Source organism: Chelonia mydas, chromosome 4, assembly GCF_015237465.2.
Source record: "Chelonia mydas isolate rCheMyd1 chromosome 4, rCheMyd1.pri.v2, whole genome shotgun sequence".
NCBI classification, from domain to species: domain Eukaryota; kingdom Metazoa; phylum Chordata; order Testudines; family Cheloniidae; genus Chelonia; species Chelonia mydas.
In genome coordinates, this window is record NC_057852.1 from 39,561,062 (window position 1) to 39,574,205 (window position 13,144).

Below are 13,144 nucleotides of genomic sequence, written 5' to 3' on the forward strand. Positions count from 1 at the left end.
ACCTGCACATCTACCAATGTGATATATGCCATCATGTGCCAGCAATGCCCCTCTGACACGTACATTGGCCACACTGGACAGTCTCTACGTAAAAGAGTAAATGGACACAAATCAGAGATCAAGAATTATAACATTCAAAAACCAGTCAGAGAACACGTCAATCTCTTTAGTCACTTGATTACAGACCTAAAAGTGGCAATTCTTCAACAAAAAATCTTTAGAAACAGATTCCAACGAGAGACTGCTAAATTGGAATTAATTTGCAAACTGGATAGAATTAACTTAGGCTTGAATAAAGACTGGGAATGGATGTGTCATTCCACAAAGTAAAACTATTTCCCCATGTTTATTGCTTCCCGCCCCCACCCTCCACTGTTCCTCACACGTTCTTGCCAACTGAAGGAAATGGCCCACCTTGATTATCACTACAAAAGGTTCCCCCTGGACCCCCTCTCCTGCTGCTAATAGCTCACCTTACCTGATAATTCTCTTGTTAGTCTGTATGGTAACACCCATTGTTTCGTGTTCTCTGTGTATATAAAATCTTCCCCGCTGTATTTTCCACTACATGCATCTGATGAAGTGAGCAGTAGCTCACGAAAGCTTATGCTCAAATAAATTTGTTAGTCTCTAAGGTGCCACAAGTACTCCTTTTCTTTTTGCGTATACAGACTAACACGGCTGCTACTCTGAAATAGGTCAAAAGTGTTAACATACCTTTTTCACTGTCCAGCATTAAACAAGGTCTAGGGTTTGGTATACAGAGACCTCAGCCTACCAAGGCAAACCAACCATTACAAATCCTTTTAACTTTTTATTACAGATACAGAGGAGGAGGAAAAACAGTTAAAGCATCTGACGTGAAGTGTTAGGTAAGGCTTTCATTTTAACAATCTTTCTTGTCCCTTTTCCCTTTAGCTGGAGAGAATTATAAGGGGGGAAAAAACCTTGTCTGGCTGACTCTTAGATAGTATTAAAGGTCATAATTTTCCTTTTGGGGAAAAGAGAAGTTGATTGAGATGGACAGGTACTATTGCTGCTGTTAGACTGATCCCATTTCATTTCAGATGATGACTGGGGACTCAGCTTGAGCTGATAGGGATGGCTACATGGCATCTGGATCCCTGTGCTTGATCTGGTCAAGGCATTCTTTAGTATTAGGATGAAGAAGGGAGACGGTGGGGGTGATAGCCATGATGGTGAAGCTCACTCCAGTAGCCACTGTCTGTCCTTACCCTCCCGAAGTCTCTTTCTTTAAGGACCCACAAAGCAACTGGCAGATGGAATAGCTCACCTCCTCAATATTATGTCTACCAATTAGGCCTAATATCTGCCACACCAATTTTGGTTAATTTCTGGTTCCACATCTCCTGTTTTTAGTAAGCATAATTTTAAGCATAATTATTATCAATATGACCTTTTTTGTTTGGGCTAATTTTGTCTGTCTGGTTCTCCTGTGCCTGTTTATAACATTATTGAAAGCAAATTAACTTACTTTCCATTACCATTTGGTATTATAGTTATTGTAACACCTTATGAACTTTGATATACTTTTTACAGTTGAGCTAACAATTAATGAAAATGTGTTGGCCCAGTAACCAGAATGCTATCCCTCTTTTTTATGAACTAATTTTTCCTAGGATTGGATATTTGTTCATAAAATCATTTATAAAGAAAAACCTTAAGTATATAAAGGAAAATGGGCGGGGGGAGTACTTGGTTATATTTCAAGGTTTGCAAATTCCTTATCTCAAAACTGGCATTTACAAATCTTAGTTGATTACATATTAAGCTTTCCAGATGTTGTTAAAGCGAAGAACTTACAACTCACTTTATTTGTAGCTTAAACAAAACTTAAAATTGCAGCTGTTATATGTCTGTAGAATGTTTTAGAACAAACCAGCTTTTATCACGTCTTTGGCTGTATGCCCAGAATGGGCAAAGATGGAAAAAACTCCCCCTTTTTTGCTGCTTACACAGTTAAAGCTGTACATTTATACAAACCATGAACATTTTATGCATTAGTGGTTCAGCTTGCTCACTTGTAGGCCTGATGGCATTTTTTCCTCAAGTGTGTTGTTGCCTCCTTTAAAAAGAAGCAAAAAATTGTTCTTTCAGAACCACTTTTGCATTCATGAGTTATTTGCAACACCCAAAGTTGTCAAAAACAAAATGTAAAAAAAAAAAAAAAATCACCAAGTTTGGTGTTGAAAGAGCCCTCTGTTTTGGTGGTTCGAGATATTTTTTTTACCATCAATGTGATAGCAACCTTATATTAAGTTGGTATTTTGTTAACAAGGGGGGTTACCGAAGACGTTGTTTTAGGAAAAGTTTGCTTTAATGACTTGACTTTCAATAATTTAAAACACTATTTTTACAACTTTTGCTTTTTCTTAAAAATACTTTTAAGTATTATTTACCACAACGCACCTCATCTCATAGGAGTCTGTGTGGTGAAGATAAATTCATTAATGGGTCATTAAGAATTTAGATACCATAGAACAGCCTATGAGGAAATTAATAACTTTGTATTCAGGGCAGGGCTTGGATGGTGTGTAATACATAAGATCTGGGGCCACACACACCATGAATATTGAGGATAAAAAGAATCCCTGGATAATAAGCCATTCATTGAACAGTGTTCATGCTGTGCACTTGAATGAGGCAGGAATCCTGGGGGCCAGGGGAAGAGTGTGATCCGGTAATTATAGACAGTCATAATGCGCACACACACAAGGGGCCAAGTTTAGGTCTCACAGGCAACCTTAATTCTGGCACTGCCTAACTTCTGAGTGCTTGACTTTGCAGCCTTAAACTTCTGTTAATGTAGCGCTTGTGGGTGTTCAATGCTATATTAAAGAACAGTATCCACAGTTTTCACCTGGATATATGAGCATATATGGCTTTGTTCCATCAATTGGTGAACAACTGTAAAGTTTACCATAACTCAATACCCCGGTTCTGGGCCTACGTTGCCAGGGGCGGGATGCCTTTTTGGTTCCCTTCTGGAGCAAGGTAAGGATTTTTTCCCTCCTCCCTTGGATATTGAGGTTCCAAGGGAATGTCAGGACAGTCTAATGTAAACTTTTTAAATAGACCCCTTTAGCCCAGTTTCTTTAAGATTTAGTGCATCTGGTCAAGTGTTATTAATCTCTCCTCATGCAGCAGCCATTCCACGATTAGGGGTATGGAACGGCTGCCATAAGAGGAGAGATTATTAAGACTGGGACTTTTTAGCTTGGAAAAGGGACGACTAAGGGGGGATATGGTAGAGGTCTATAAAATCATGACTGGTGTGGAGAAAGTAAATAAGGAAGTGTTATTTACTCCTTCTCATAACACAAGAACTAGGGGTCACCAAATGAAATTAGTAGGCAGTAGGTTTAAAACAAACAAAAGGAAGTATTTTTTCACGATGGACAGTCAACCTGTGGAATTCCTTGCCAGAGGATGTTGTGAAGGCCAAGACTATAACAGGGTTAGAACTAGATAAGTTCATGGAGGATTGGTCCATCAATGGTTGTTCGCCAGGATGGACAGGGATGGTGTCCCTAACCTCTGTTTGCCAGAAGCTGGGAATGGCTGACAAGGGATGGATCACTTGATAATTACCTGTTCTGTTCATTCCTTCTGGGCACCTGGCATTGGCCCCTCTTGGAAGCCAAAATACTAGGCTAGATGGACCTTTGGTCTGACCCAGTTTGGCCATTCTAATGTATGTAAGGGACTGTGTGGCCAAGGCCTGTTCTATGCTATATCCTAGACTTTTCTCCAGCTCTGGAAAGTTCATTAGGAGGTAAAAACAAGAGCTCCTTAGCATTCAGATTTATGCCACTTCAATCACCGGGGACCTTCCTAAATGGGCATCTGTCCTTCATTCATACAGTGGGTATGCAGAGGCCTCTTAAAAATCTTATTTTTGACTTCAGCTGTCTTGGGTTGCTGATCTGACCATTAACTACAGTCTCTTTAGGGGTGGGGTTTTGTTTACTCCAGCAGTCTATCCCAGCTCAGCACTGCTTTGCTTTCTTCATCCATTTTGCCTGAGAAAACTAGTGTGCTACTTGACAGGACTCAGGTTCTTTCTACAGTGGAAGCGGTACTGTGCAAGATACAGGTGAGTTAAAAGCATAGGTGTGACTTGGACGGTTCTAGTGCTTTGAAAACCACTTTTGACTTGCTGATAAAGCCATGCTATAGTAGATTAACATTGGTTATAGGGGGGTTAGTCCATAGCATCTTTTGTTCACAACTTATGGGGTTTCATTTTTTTCTTACGCAGGAGAAAAATCCACAGCTTAGCAAAATAAACCTTCTGTCAAAGGTTTCTTCCATGTTTTGTTTCACATTAAAAACTTCATTTGTCTTTAGTGGTCGTATGCTTGCTTGGCAGAAGAATGTTTTGACCATCAAGTTTAAAGGTAAGTAAATCTTATACTTATCTGCTACTATGTCAACATTATAATTTTGTAATTATTTTGTATTTATTAGGATGGGGAAGTGTTATATACCAAGGAAAACTTCTTCCCAGTAATTCAGTTGCTCCACAGCTGTCTTTTTCATTCTACCTTTTTGTCCACTTTCATTAGTTACGATGTGCATAAATGTTTGCTCTGAAAATGTTTCCGCTGGTGAGAAGGTCCATAAAAATGTGGCTGATGGAAAGTGTCTGGCTAGCACAGCATATGTAATAAGATGAGATACAGTTTTTAATAGGAAGAGTTTATTCTCCATCATTCCTTCCATTGTCAACAAGTCTTTCCCACGATGGGTGTGGAGGGCGGGAGACAAGTATAGACATATATGCTCTGTGATGAAACATGAAATGTTTTTTCTTATACATTCTTTAATGAAAGCCTCGGATACCCATATAATGCTGTTGCTTCTGATAGAAGAATTCCACTTGAATTCTTCTAATGCTTCGCATTAATTAAAACACTTTACAAATATTAATTGAATTGATACTGCAGGCACAGAAAACAAGATATTCAGAATGTTTTTGGCAGTGGTTAGCATACTCAAGCTTCATTTCCTGAGAAGTATTGCAACCAGTACACTGGCTGCTTTTATGAACACCAAATTGTGGCACAGACAAGTGCCTGCAGCAACTGTGTGCCTTCCTTTGGGCTTGAACCTGCAGGATGCTGAGCAATCAGCCACCTGCTTAACCTGAAGTACATGAACAGTCCCATTGACTCCAATGAAATTGTGTATGTGGTTAAGTGCTTTGCTGGATCAGGGCCAGAGCGTTGAATATCTTGCCAGATCAAGTCCTGTATCAGCATCACATCCTTGTCTTTTACTGTGCAAGATAGTGATGAAAGGTGTATTACTGGTCCAATGAGAGCCCCGCCTTATTTTGAAACCTATTGTGAAACATTGCTTCCTGTCCTCATCCACCAAACATACTCTTTCTCCTCCTTCGCAGCTTCTCTTCAAGCAATCTCACCTCCCTCTTCTACTTATAAATAATCCCACACCTTTCCTTCTACGAGCCGTTAACCAGTCTTGTTTTGTTTAGATTCTAAACTTATTTGGGGATCAGAACATGTCTTACTCTATTTGTAAAAGGATATGTAGTCTTAGTGCTATGTAAATTATTTTAAACGTAGGCCTGGTCTGTACAGTTTTTGTACCAGTATTAACTGTTGGGTGTGGGGCTTTTTTTTTTTACTGATATAGTTATGTATCCACCATAGAGGTTGTACTGGTAAAAAGGTACATTGGTATATCCCCTTATTCCCCTTCCCCTGTTAAAAAAAAAAAAAAAAAAAGCTATACCGATATAAGCACGTTTAAATCAATACAACTGTGTCCACACTCGGGGGTATTGTACTGCTTTAACTGCACCCGTATAGGTAAAGTAGTACAACTTCTGTCTGTAGACAAGGGCTGAGAGGTGACTGAGGCCTGATCTCCACTACACAGTTAGGTCGACGTAAGGCAGCTTACATCAACCTAATTGTCAGTGTCTACAGTACAGCCTTGCTCCTGCTGATGTAAGTGCCTTACTACTAGACCTCCAAAAGAGGTGTAGGTCTTATGTCAGTGTAGTTAAGATGATAGTGTCTGTGTAGACACTGTGCTACCTGGGCTGTTGGCTGTCTTGTCAGTTTCACAGCAGGAGCTGTGAGATTGACAAGAAAGCCTAGCAGTTAGAGCCCAGCTGCCCCCCTTTCCCTGGAGAGCCAGGCAGCTGGACCCTGCTCCTGGCTGGGAGCAGTGAGGAGAAGCCCAGGCAGCTTCCCTCCCCCTCACTCTCTTGCTCCCAGCTGGGAACCTTGGCTGTCTTGTCAATTTCATGGCTCTGGCCTGAAGCTGTGAAACTGACAAGGCTGCATGGCTCCTGGCAGGGATCAGGCAGGGGCAGGCGGCTGGGAGCCTGTGGAGGGCCAGGCTCCTGGCAGGTAGCTGCCAGTGGACCTGAGACACCGGGCTCTCAGCTCCCCACACTGTCCCTATTAGGTCAGTGGAAGTGCTCCTAGTGAGGATGCACACCACTGATCCAAGGACAGTGTGTGGACATGCACCACTGCAGCAATTACTCTTCTTATTTAAAATGTATTTCTTCTTCTTTTCTGTTTTGCTCTGTCAAATCTTAAGTCATTTTAAGTTGAAGATTTGTCTGTTCTCTCTTTACTTAGCAAAGGCCAGAACCCAGCTCTTGAACTCCCACACAGAAATGATACTCTCATGGGCAAAAAAGTGGATCTAGTCCTGCTTCTCTTGAACTCACTTGCAAACCTCCCACTGCCTTTCAATAAGAGAAGCAGGCTGTGGCTACATTTGCCTATGCAAATATTTTATTTTTCGAACGATTGTGTACACAATAATTGCGGCTCCTTCATGCACTGAATTATAGCTTTGTAGCTGCTGTTGTGGTGGTGATGGTGGCAGGCCAGACAGAGATACGCAGGTTTCACTGAACTGCCATTTCAGACTAATTCACAGAAGCTGGTGGCTTTATCTATATAAAACCTAAACAATTTATGTATTAGCCATCTGAAATATCCCTGGGGCAAATGAGTTCCCAATATTTAATTTTTTTTTTTTTTTTTTTTAAATCAAGATTTGACTTGGAGAAAATGTGAAGCTTTGTCTAAGTGAGTAGTTAGTGTACTAAAAGCAGTTGCATGGAACTTGTCAATGTGTTAGATTAGGATAGACTAGGTTATGTGCCTTTTTGTTTCATAAATAGAGAAGTGTTTGAATGAAATAGCCCTGTGTACAGCCTTTTAGTAGCTTTCATTAAGGTAAAACAAACAAAATGTCTTGTCTAGAGAGAAATTCTGTATAAAGTAATAAAACCTATACTTGAAAAGTGATTCTTGAAATTGTAAGGCAGCTAAGGAAACTGTTTCTCTTTTTTATAAATAGTTTAACGTTGGCTTATATTGTGAGCTTTGCACAGTAAATTAGTCAGTAACACCACCTAGTGGAATAGAAATGAAACTTCAGTTACACTTCTATATTAACAAAAGAAAAAGGAGTACTTGTGGCACCTTCGAGACTGACCAATTCTCTAAGCTGCCACAAGTATTCCTTTTCTTTTGCGAATACAGACCAACACGGCTGCTACTCTGAAACTTCTATATTACTTTTGAGTTGTCCTCACCTTTACAGATTACTTTGGTGCATTAAGTGGCACCAAATTGTCAAAATAAGATTGGGAGCATATTATGCTAGATGCTGCAAACAGCTCCTGTGTCAAAGTTTATTCAATCTGCATAGACCAAAAAAAAAAAAAAAAAAGGGTACTAAGGGCTGAGGCAAAGGTATAGCGACTTTCCCAATGTCACATAGCAAAGCGAGTATTAGAACAATGTTACTGTTCTGTTCCACATGTGTGATACTTATATTGTATATGCACAGCATGAGGATTTACTACCTTAGTCTAGTTACAGAGACTATAAACGAGAGCACTTTATAAATGAAGGTTACATTTCACAGCTGCCTCTCTCTCTCAAGGCCTTTTGGCAGAGACAAATCATCCTTAATGATACTATATGAAGATCTGAGCCCATTTAACAGTACATGTAGTGGATTTATTCTAGGGTCCTGCCCCATTAGCCATTGCTCTGTCTCAGTTCAGTTGGTTGACTAGTTTATAGCTAAAACCAGAACACACAGAATTTGACACTATTCTTAGCCACAGACACTACTAGAAATAAACACTTTTTGGAGATGTGGGGGTTTCAATCTTAACATAGGACAGAAGGATTCTCAAACTTGTTTTCATATGGTGAACCATCCTAAAAGATAGGAATTGGGCTTGTACTCTTTTATATAAAAAACTAAACAAATTTGCTGGTCGTCTTTAAACTCAGGTCTTGTTCAGTCTGAAATACTCTTTCGGGACCCCAGAACTAATGAAGTGATATCACAAGAGGATGAAAGCTAAGCAAATGAGATGGGAAGAGGGTAATCAATGTTTACATTTGTTAGTTCCAGTTTTTGAATTAAATAGATGTTCTCTCTCTGTACACAGCATCTAATGACCACTTGGGCTAAAGGACTCATTCAGTATCCCAGCATCTTCAGTTAAAGTGAGATCTCTCAATACACCGAAGCTGTCCTGCAGCAAAGCCTGGAAAGACTAGACTTGATATGCCCAAGGTAAGTGTGTGGGTTCTCCCCCTCTTGCTTGAGATAAAATACCTTCAGGCCGCCTTTACACAAAGGAGTTTTTTAAAAAGTCTACAACACTAACACTTCAAAAAATCCTTGTGGGTCCTCTTTGATAGAGAGAGAACTGTGTAGCCCAGCTCCCCTAACCTCCCTGAGCTACCCACAGCAATTTTTTATTAGGAAAATAATGCATTTTTAGCTGCCTTCATGCAGTTTAGCAGCTAAGAACAAGGAGACTCAGCAGTCCACCATCAACTGGTCTGCAACTGCCTATGTTAATATAGTATACGGTGAATTCATGGCAGAGCTGAGGGCCTTGTTCACCATTCTGTGATGGTGACTTCAGTAAAATGAACTTTTTAAAAGCCAGGTGGTATATGAAGATACTACTTCTAATACAGGGTGACTGATCTCTTCCAAATGTATTACTGATATCGTATATGTACAGCATCTGGATTTACTACCTCAGACTAGTAGAGACCATAAATAACTTTCTCCATTTATAAAGTGCTCTTTCATCTCAAAGCTGCCTCTCTTGTTCAAGGCCTTTTAGCAGAGGCAGGCCATCCCTAATGATATTATATGAACATCTTAGTCCTTGTGACAGTTTTTTCTTCCTCTGTCTGCAGACAGCCTGAAATCATGGACTTGAGGAGTGAACCAGCATCATCTGTCTATGTAAGTATATGGCTCTTGTTACTGTAATATCTATGGGTCTCTTGACACATCTGCTGAAATGGAAGAAAGCTGAAGTGTAAGTGACAGGTCACAAAGAAGTCTGTGGCTGAGCCAGGAATTGAACCAAGGTCTTCTGACTCCTCCAATCCCATAGCCACTAAACTGCCCCCTACATCCTTTACAGTGGCAAATTCATCCATACATGACAACCAGGATCTGCTATACCTTGGTGCTGCTAGAAATAAAGTTCAAATGCTGCCCCATAAATAATTCTACCTAGTGTAAGCATTTGCAAAGTCCGGAAACTACTGTTGCCAGAATATGTGAGAAGGCAATAAAATCCTAAAGTGAAATAAGTTTATAGTTCCAAATGTTAGTGATTTGCCTAGTTTTCCTGATACCCACTTAAGTCTGTTTCTACTGACTTCAATGGGAGCAGTATTAGACCACAGCTTGAGTGCCTTTCCAATTTCTGCAGTGCAGTATAAAGTGCTATACAGCACCATGAATGAAGGCTGCCAGCAGCTGACAGTAATTTTCAGTCACTGCTTCCCTAGAACTGGTACCAGAGATGACTCATCGCAACCAAATTCCCAGATGTGTCTTTACAAAACTCTTAGATACTTGAAACTAATAACCAGTAGCAGTGAGCCCAGTTTAGTTCCCTCTCCCATCACACCTAAAGTCCAGTTCAGGTACTGGCAAACAAAAACTTCTACAGCTCCAGTCCCTTGTACTGTCAATAGCTGTATTAGTTGTTACAGTGGTGATTGTATGAGACAGTGGAACAAAGCCCCTTAATTGTGTTTTCAGTCCACATGCTGAAGACACCTAGCCTCTTACACAGTGATGTACCAAATCCTCAACTGAGCATATGACAACAAATGAACATCACACACACAGTAATGATATTTAATAAACATTTGTTTACATTTTTAAAAAAGTTGCTGGTGTAATTCATAATATACGCTGAATTGGAATGGCAACAAATCTTTCTCCTCCAAATTCCCATCTATCTTGGTGAAGAAATATCAGCTCTAATTCCCAGTTGAATTTAGTTTAGTGTCCTTTTGTAGCACCCCCACTTGATCAAGAGAGCTTTGAACTCTTTGCAACCACTTTACGTGATCTTCTAATTCACTTGAGGTGCTAAAACATTTCTTAAAAGGCACATAATTTTTTGCAGGCTTCTGAAGTTTCTCCTCTACACTTTGAAGGCTATTTGCTTTCCTTTCACAGTGTTTGGAAAGAGAGTTCCAAAATTCTCCTACGTTGTCAAGACAAGCTCTGAAGGTCAGATTTATCATGTTCTCATCTTGTGTGAATGCATTAAGTTTGATATGAGGAAACTATCTAATCACCAGAATTCTTAAAGCAAATTGCCTTTTAATCTTCCAAATGCTGCCTTTAATATCAATATTAATATATCAGTCAGTGATCTAGCTTTTTTTAAAGCAATAACTGTCTTAATATATTTGAGTTAGATGGTCACAGAAATACACAACTTATACGTAAATAAATAATGTTTTAACCAAAGGTCACACATGATGGAAGCAACAAGTGCTAACAGTCCTTGGAGTTTCAGAAAGACAAATATTCAGACCAGAGTTGTGTTGCAAAGTTAAAAGCTATGAATATTCCAGTTGGTAAATAAAGATTGTAATCTAACTGTGCTGAATTAGATTAACAGTTAAGGTTTCAGATCTAGAAACTTTTTTTTTATAGACCAACTTTAGTGGGTTGAAGACACACTAGTAAATGACTCGCTTTATACTGACTACAGAAAAGACTGACAGTAGCAAATAAGTACAACAAAAGTTACCCTGGATTTGGTGGGTACACTTATTACTACCCTTCCCTTCTTTCACTGTAGTTTCTATGGGCCAAGTTCTGTATCTCCTGAGCATGATGAGAAGCCAAAGAGACCAGCTGTAGATAGACTTCTTGCTTCTGTATCCTTGATTATCCACACATGGATATAGACCATTGCACCCTGCCTCAGTTACATACAGAGCCAGTTCATCTCCACAAGACTTCAGTCATGACCCTGTGTAATTTCTAAAGCCTTTCCTGTTCAACAGCAAGGATGTCATGTGCAAAGTTAGCCTAGCTCCCCATTACTATTGCACTCCCATGGTAAACAGGCTTATAGCTCTGCAACTGGTTAAACAGAAGTAGTTCAGTGTGTAACACTTTTCTTTAATAGCACCATGATTTGTGAGATTGAGATGGGTGCTTTTCTTGAGATGAACCAGCTGCCTGAACAACATGCTTCATTGTGGTACATGTAGAAAGTGAGCCAAAATTAGCCCTAAATAGTTTGCCTCTGTAGAAGTAAATATTTGCATTTGTCAGGGAGAGAATTACTTTGCTGTATGCTTCATTAGGGACCATATAGATGATCCCAACCAGAAAAGGAACAGGGCCCCATGGAAGCCCACTTGAACAATGTTATTGCAAACTGGATATTTAACTGTTTGCCCTCACTTGCAAATTTTTCCACATTTAAGAGACCTGATTAAACATCAAAATGTAAAACTAGTTTTTTCCTCAATTATAGTACACTTTATATGAATAGCAAAAAAAAGAACAGAGTAGATAACTGAGGACAATGGAATGTTCTGTGAATTATATTCAGGAAATATGCTTTCATCTGTCAATTAGAAACAGCCACTCTTTAAAGCCCCTCCCAAAAGATTTATACCTGAGTGCAGAATTTCCTACATATTAATAGGTAAACTAGATACTCTGAAAATAAGCGCTAATATGTGAAGTTAGAAACTGTACAAAAATAGCATAGGAAAAGCTTAGTTAAGCACCATTTGGAGTTAGTCACCAAATGGAAGGGCTCTCATACTTCAGCAGATATTCCTTGCATTGGTATGTCAAGCTTCCTTTAGTTGAGCAACTGACAGATCTCTTTATGGACACAGCATAGGAAATCAACATAAGAAGCTCCTCCGTAAAGACTTTTGTCTTCCACCAGGTATTGTCGGAAAAGCATTTCTGCCTGTTCTCGTTGCTTTGCTATTAGCAGCTGGAATGAGAAATACTGATTATTCAGGATACAGCAAGGGTTTGCTTTGCTTTACACGCAAATTAGCTGAGCACTGCCAAGTATACTACTTCACTTCACTTCCACAGGGTGTGTAACTCATGGAGATGTATACATGGTAACTGATCGAGCTAGCTAAAAATAGCAGTGAGGACACAGCAGCACAAGCACATAGGGGAGCCCATACTGCTACATCTTCCCTCCTATTGGGAGCTAGCTAGATCAGTTGGTTACATCTGTACTGTGTCTATGCTGAAGCTCATGTAGACATACCCATGCTAACAAAGCAGAACCCTCATGGTGACTAGCTGTCTGGGTATGACAGTACTGCAGATACTCTGGGTGCATGTGTAATTGTTTTGGAACAGCTTAAGCACCTGTCTTTGAAAATCTTGCCCTAAATAATCAGCATGTGTTCAATTCAAAAGCAAGCCCATGATAAACCACCACCCTGATTTAATTACTGCATGTGAACTGTGCTATGTGCCTTAAAGCTTTTACTACATTTTCAGAAGCGTGCAGTATTTGCCTTACTTTGCTTCCCCTGAAGTCCCTGGCAGATTTACTATTGATTTAAATAGGAGCAGCCCTTTGGGAGATAGCTACAATTTCTCATCCAGCAAGAAAAAAAAAAGCTGAATAGGGATAGGCCTTTCCACTGATACAGAACCTGCTGACGTCAAAACCCCATGCAGCAATAAGGGTTTCTGAACAGGGGTCCCTTTGCTACAAATTTCCAGGCAAAGCCAGCATTGCACAAATATTCTTTAGGACAAGAGGAAT

General features: G+C 39.8%; 1 protein-coding gene and 1 long non-coding RNA gene across 10 annotated transcripts in view; one reads left to right on the top strand and one right to left on the bottom strand.

Annotated features, from left to right (window-relative positions):
• Window positions 1-580: 580 nt before the first annotated feature.
• Window positions 581-13,144, top strand: part of LOC114022390 — a 28,417-nt gene continuing 15,853 nt past the window's right edge. For 3 of the 8 annotated variants that reach the window (XR_006290402.1, XR_006290399.1, XR_006290401.1), the window contains exons 1-4: window positions 3,591-4,421; window positions 8,489-8,616; window positions 9,258-9,306; window positions 10,493-10,599. This is a non-coding gene — a long non-coding RNA (uncharacterized LOC114022390). Of the gene's footprint in view, window positions 873-2,874; window positions 3,016-3,590; window positions 4,422-8,488; window positions 8,617-9,257; window positions 9,307-10,492; window positions 12,293-13,144 lie in introns of those variants that run through there. The other 5 variants (XR_006290400.1, XR_005225114.2, XR_003566500.3 and 2 more) reach the window with 5 other exon arrangements.
• SEC24D (SEC24 homolog D, COPII coat complex component) overlaps window positions 10,205-13,144 on the bottom strand; it is a 91,206-nt gene continuing 88,266 nt past the window's right edge. For both annotated transcript variants that reach the window (XM_007054446.4, XM_043545453.1), the window contains exon 23: window positions 10,205-12,343. In XM_007054446.4, coding sequence (XP_007054508.2) covers window positions 12,203-12,343 — 141 coding nt within the window. In that variant the 3' untranslated portion in view covers window positions 10,205-12,202. The remainder of the gene's footprint in view (window positions 12,344-13,144) is intronic.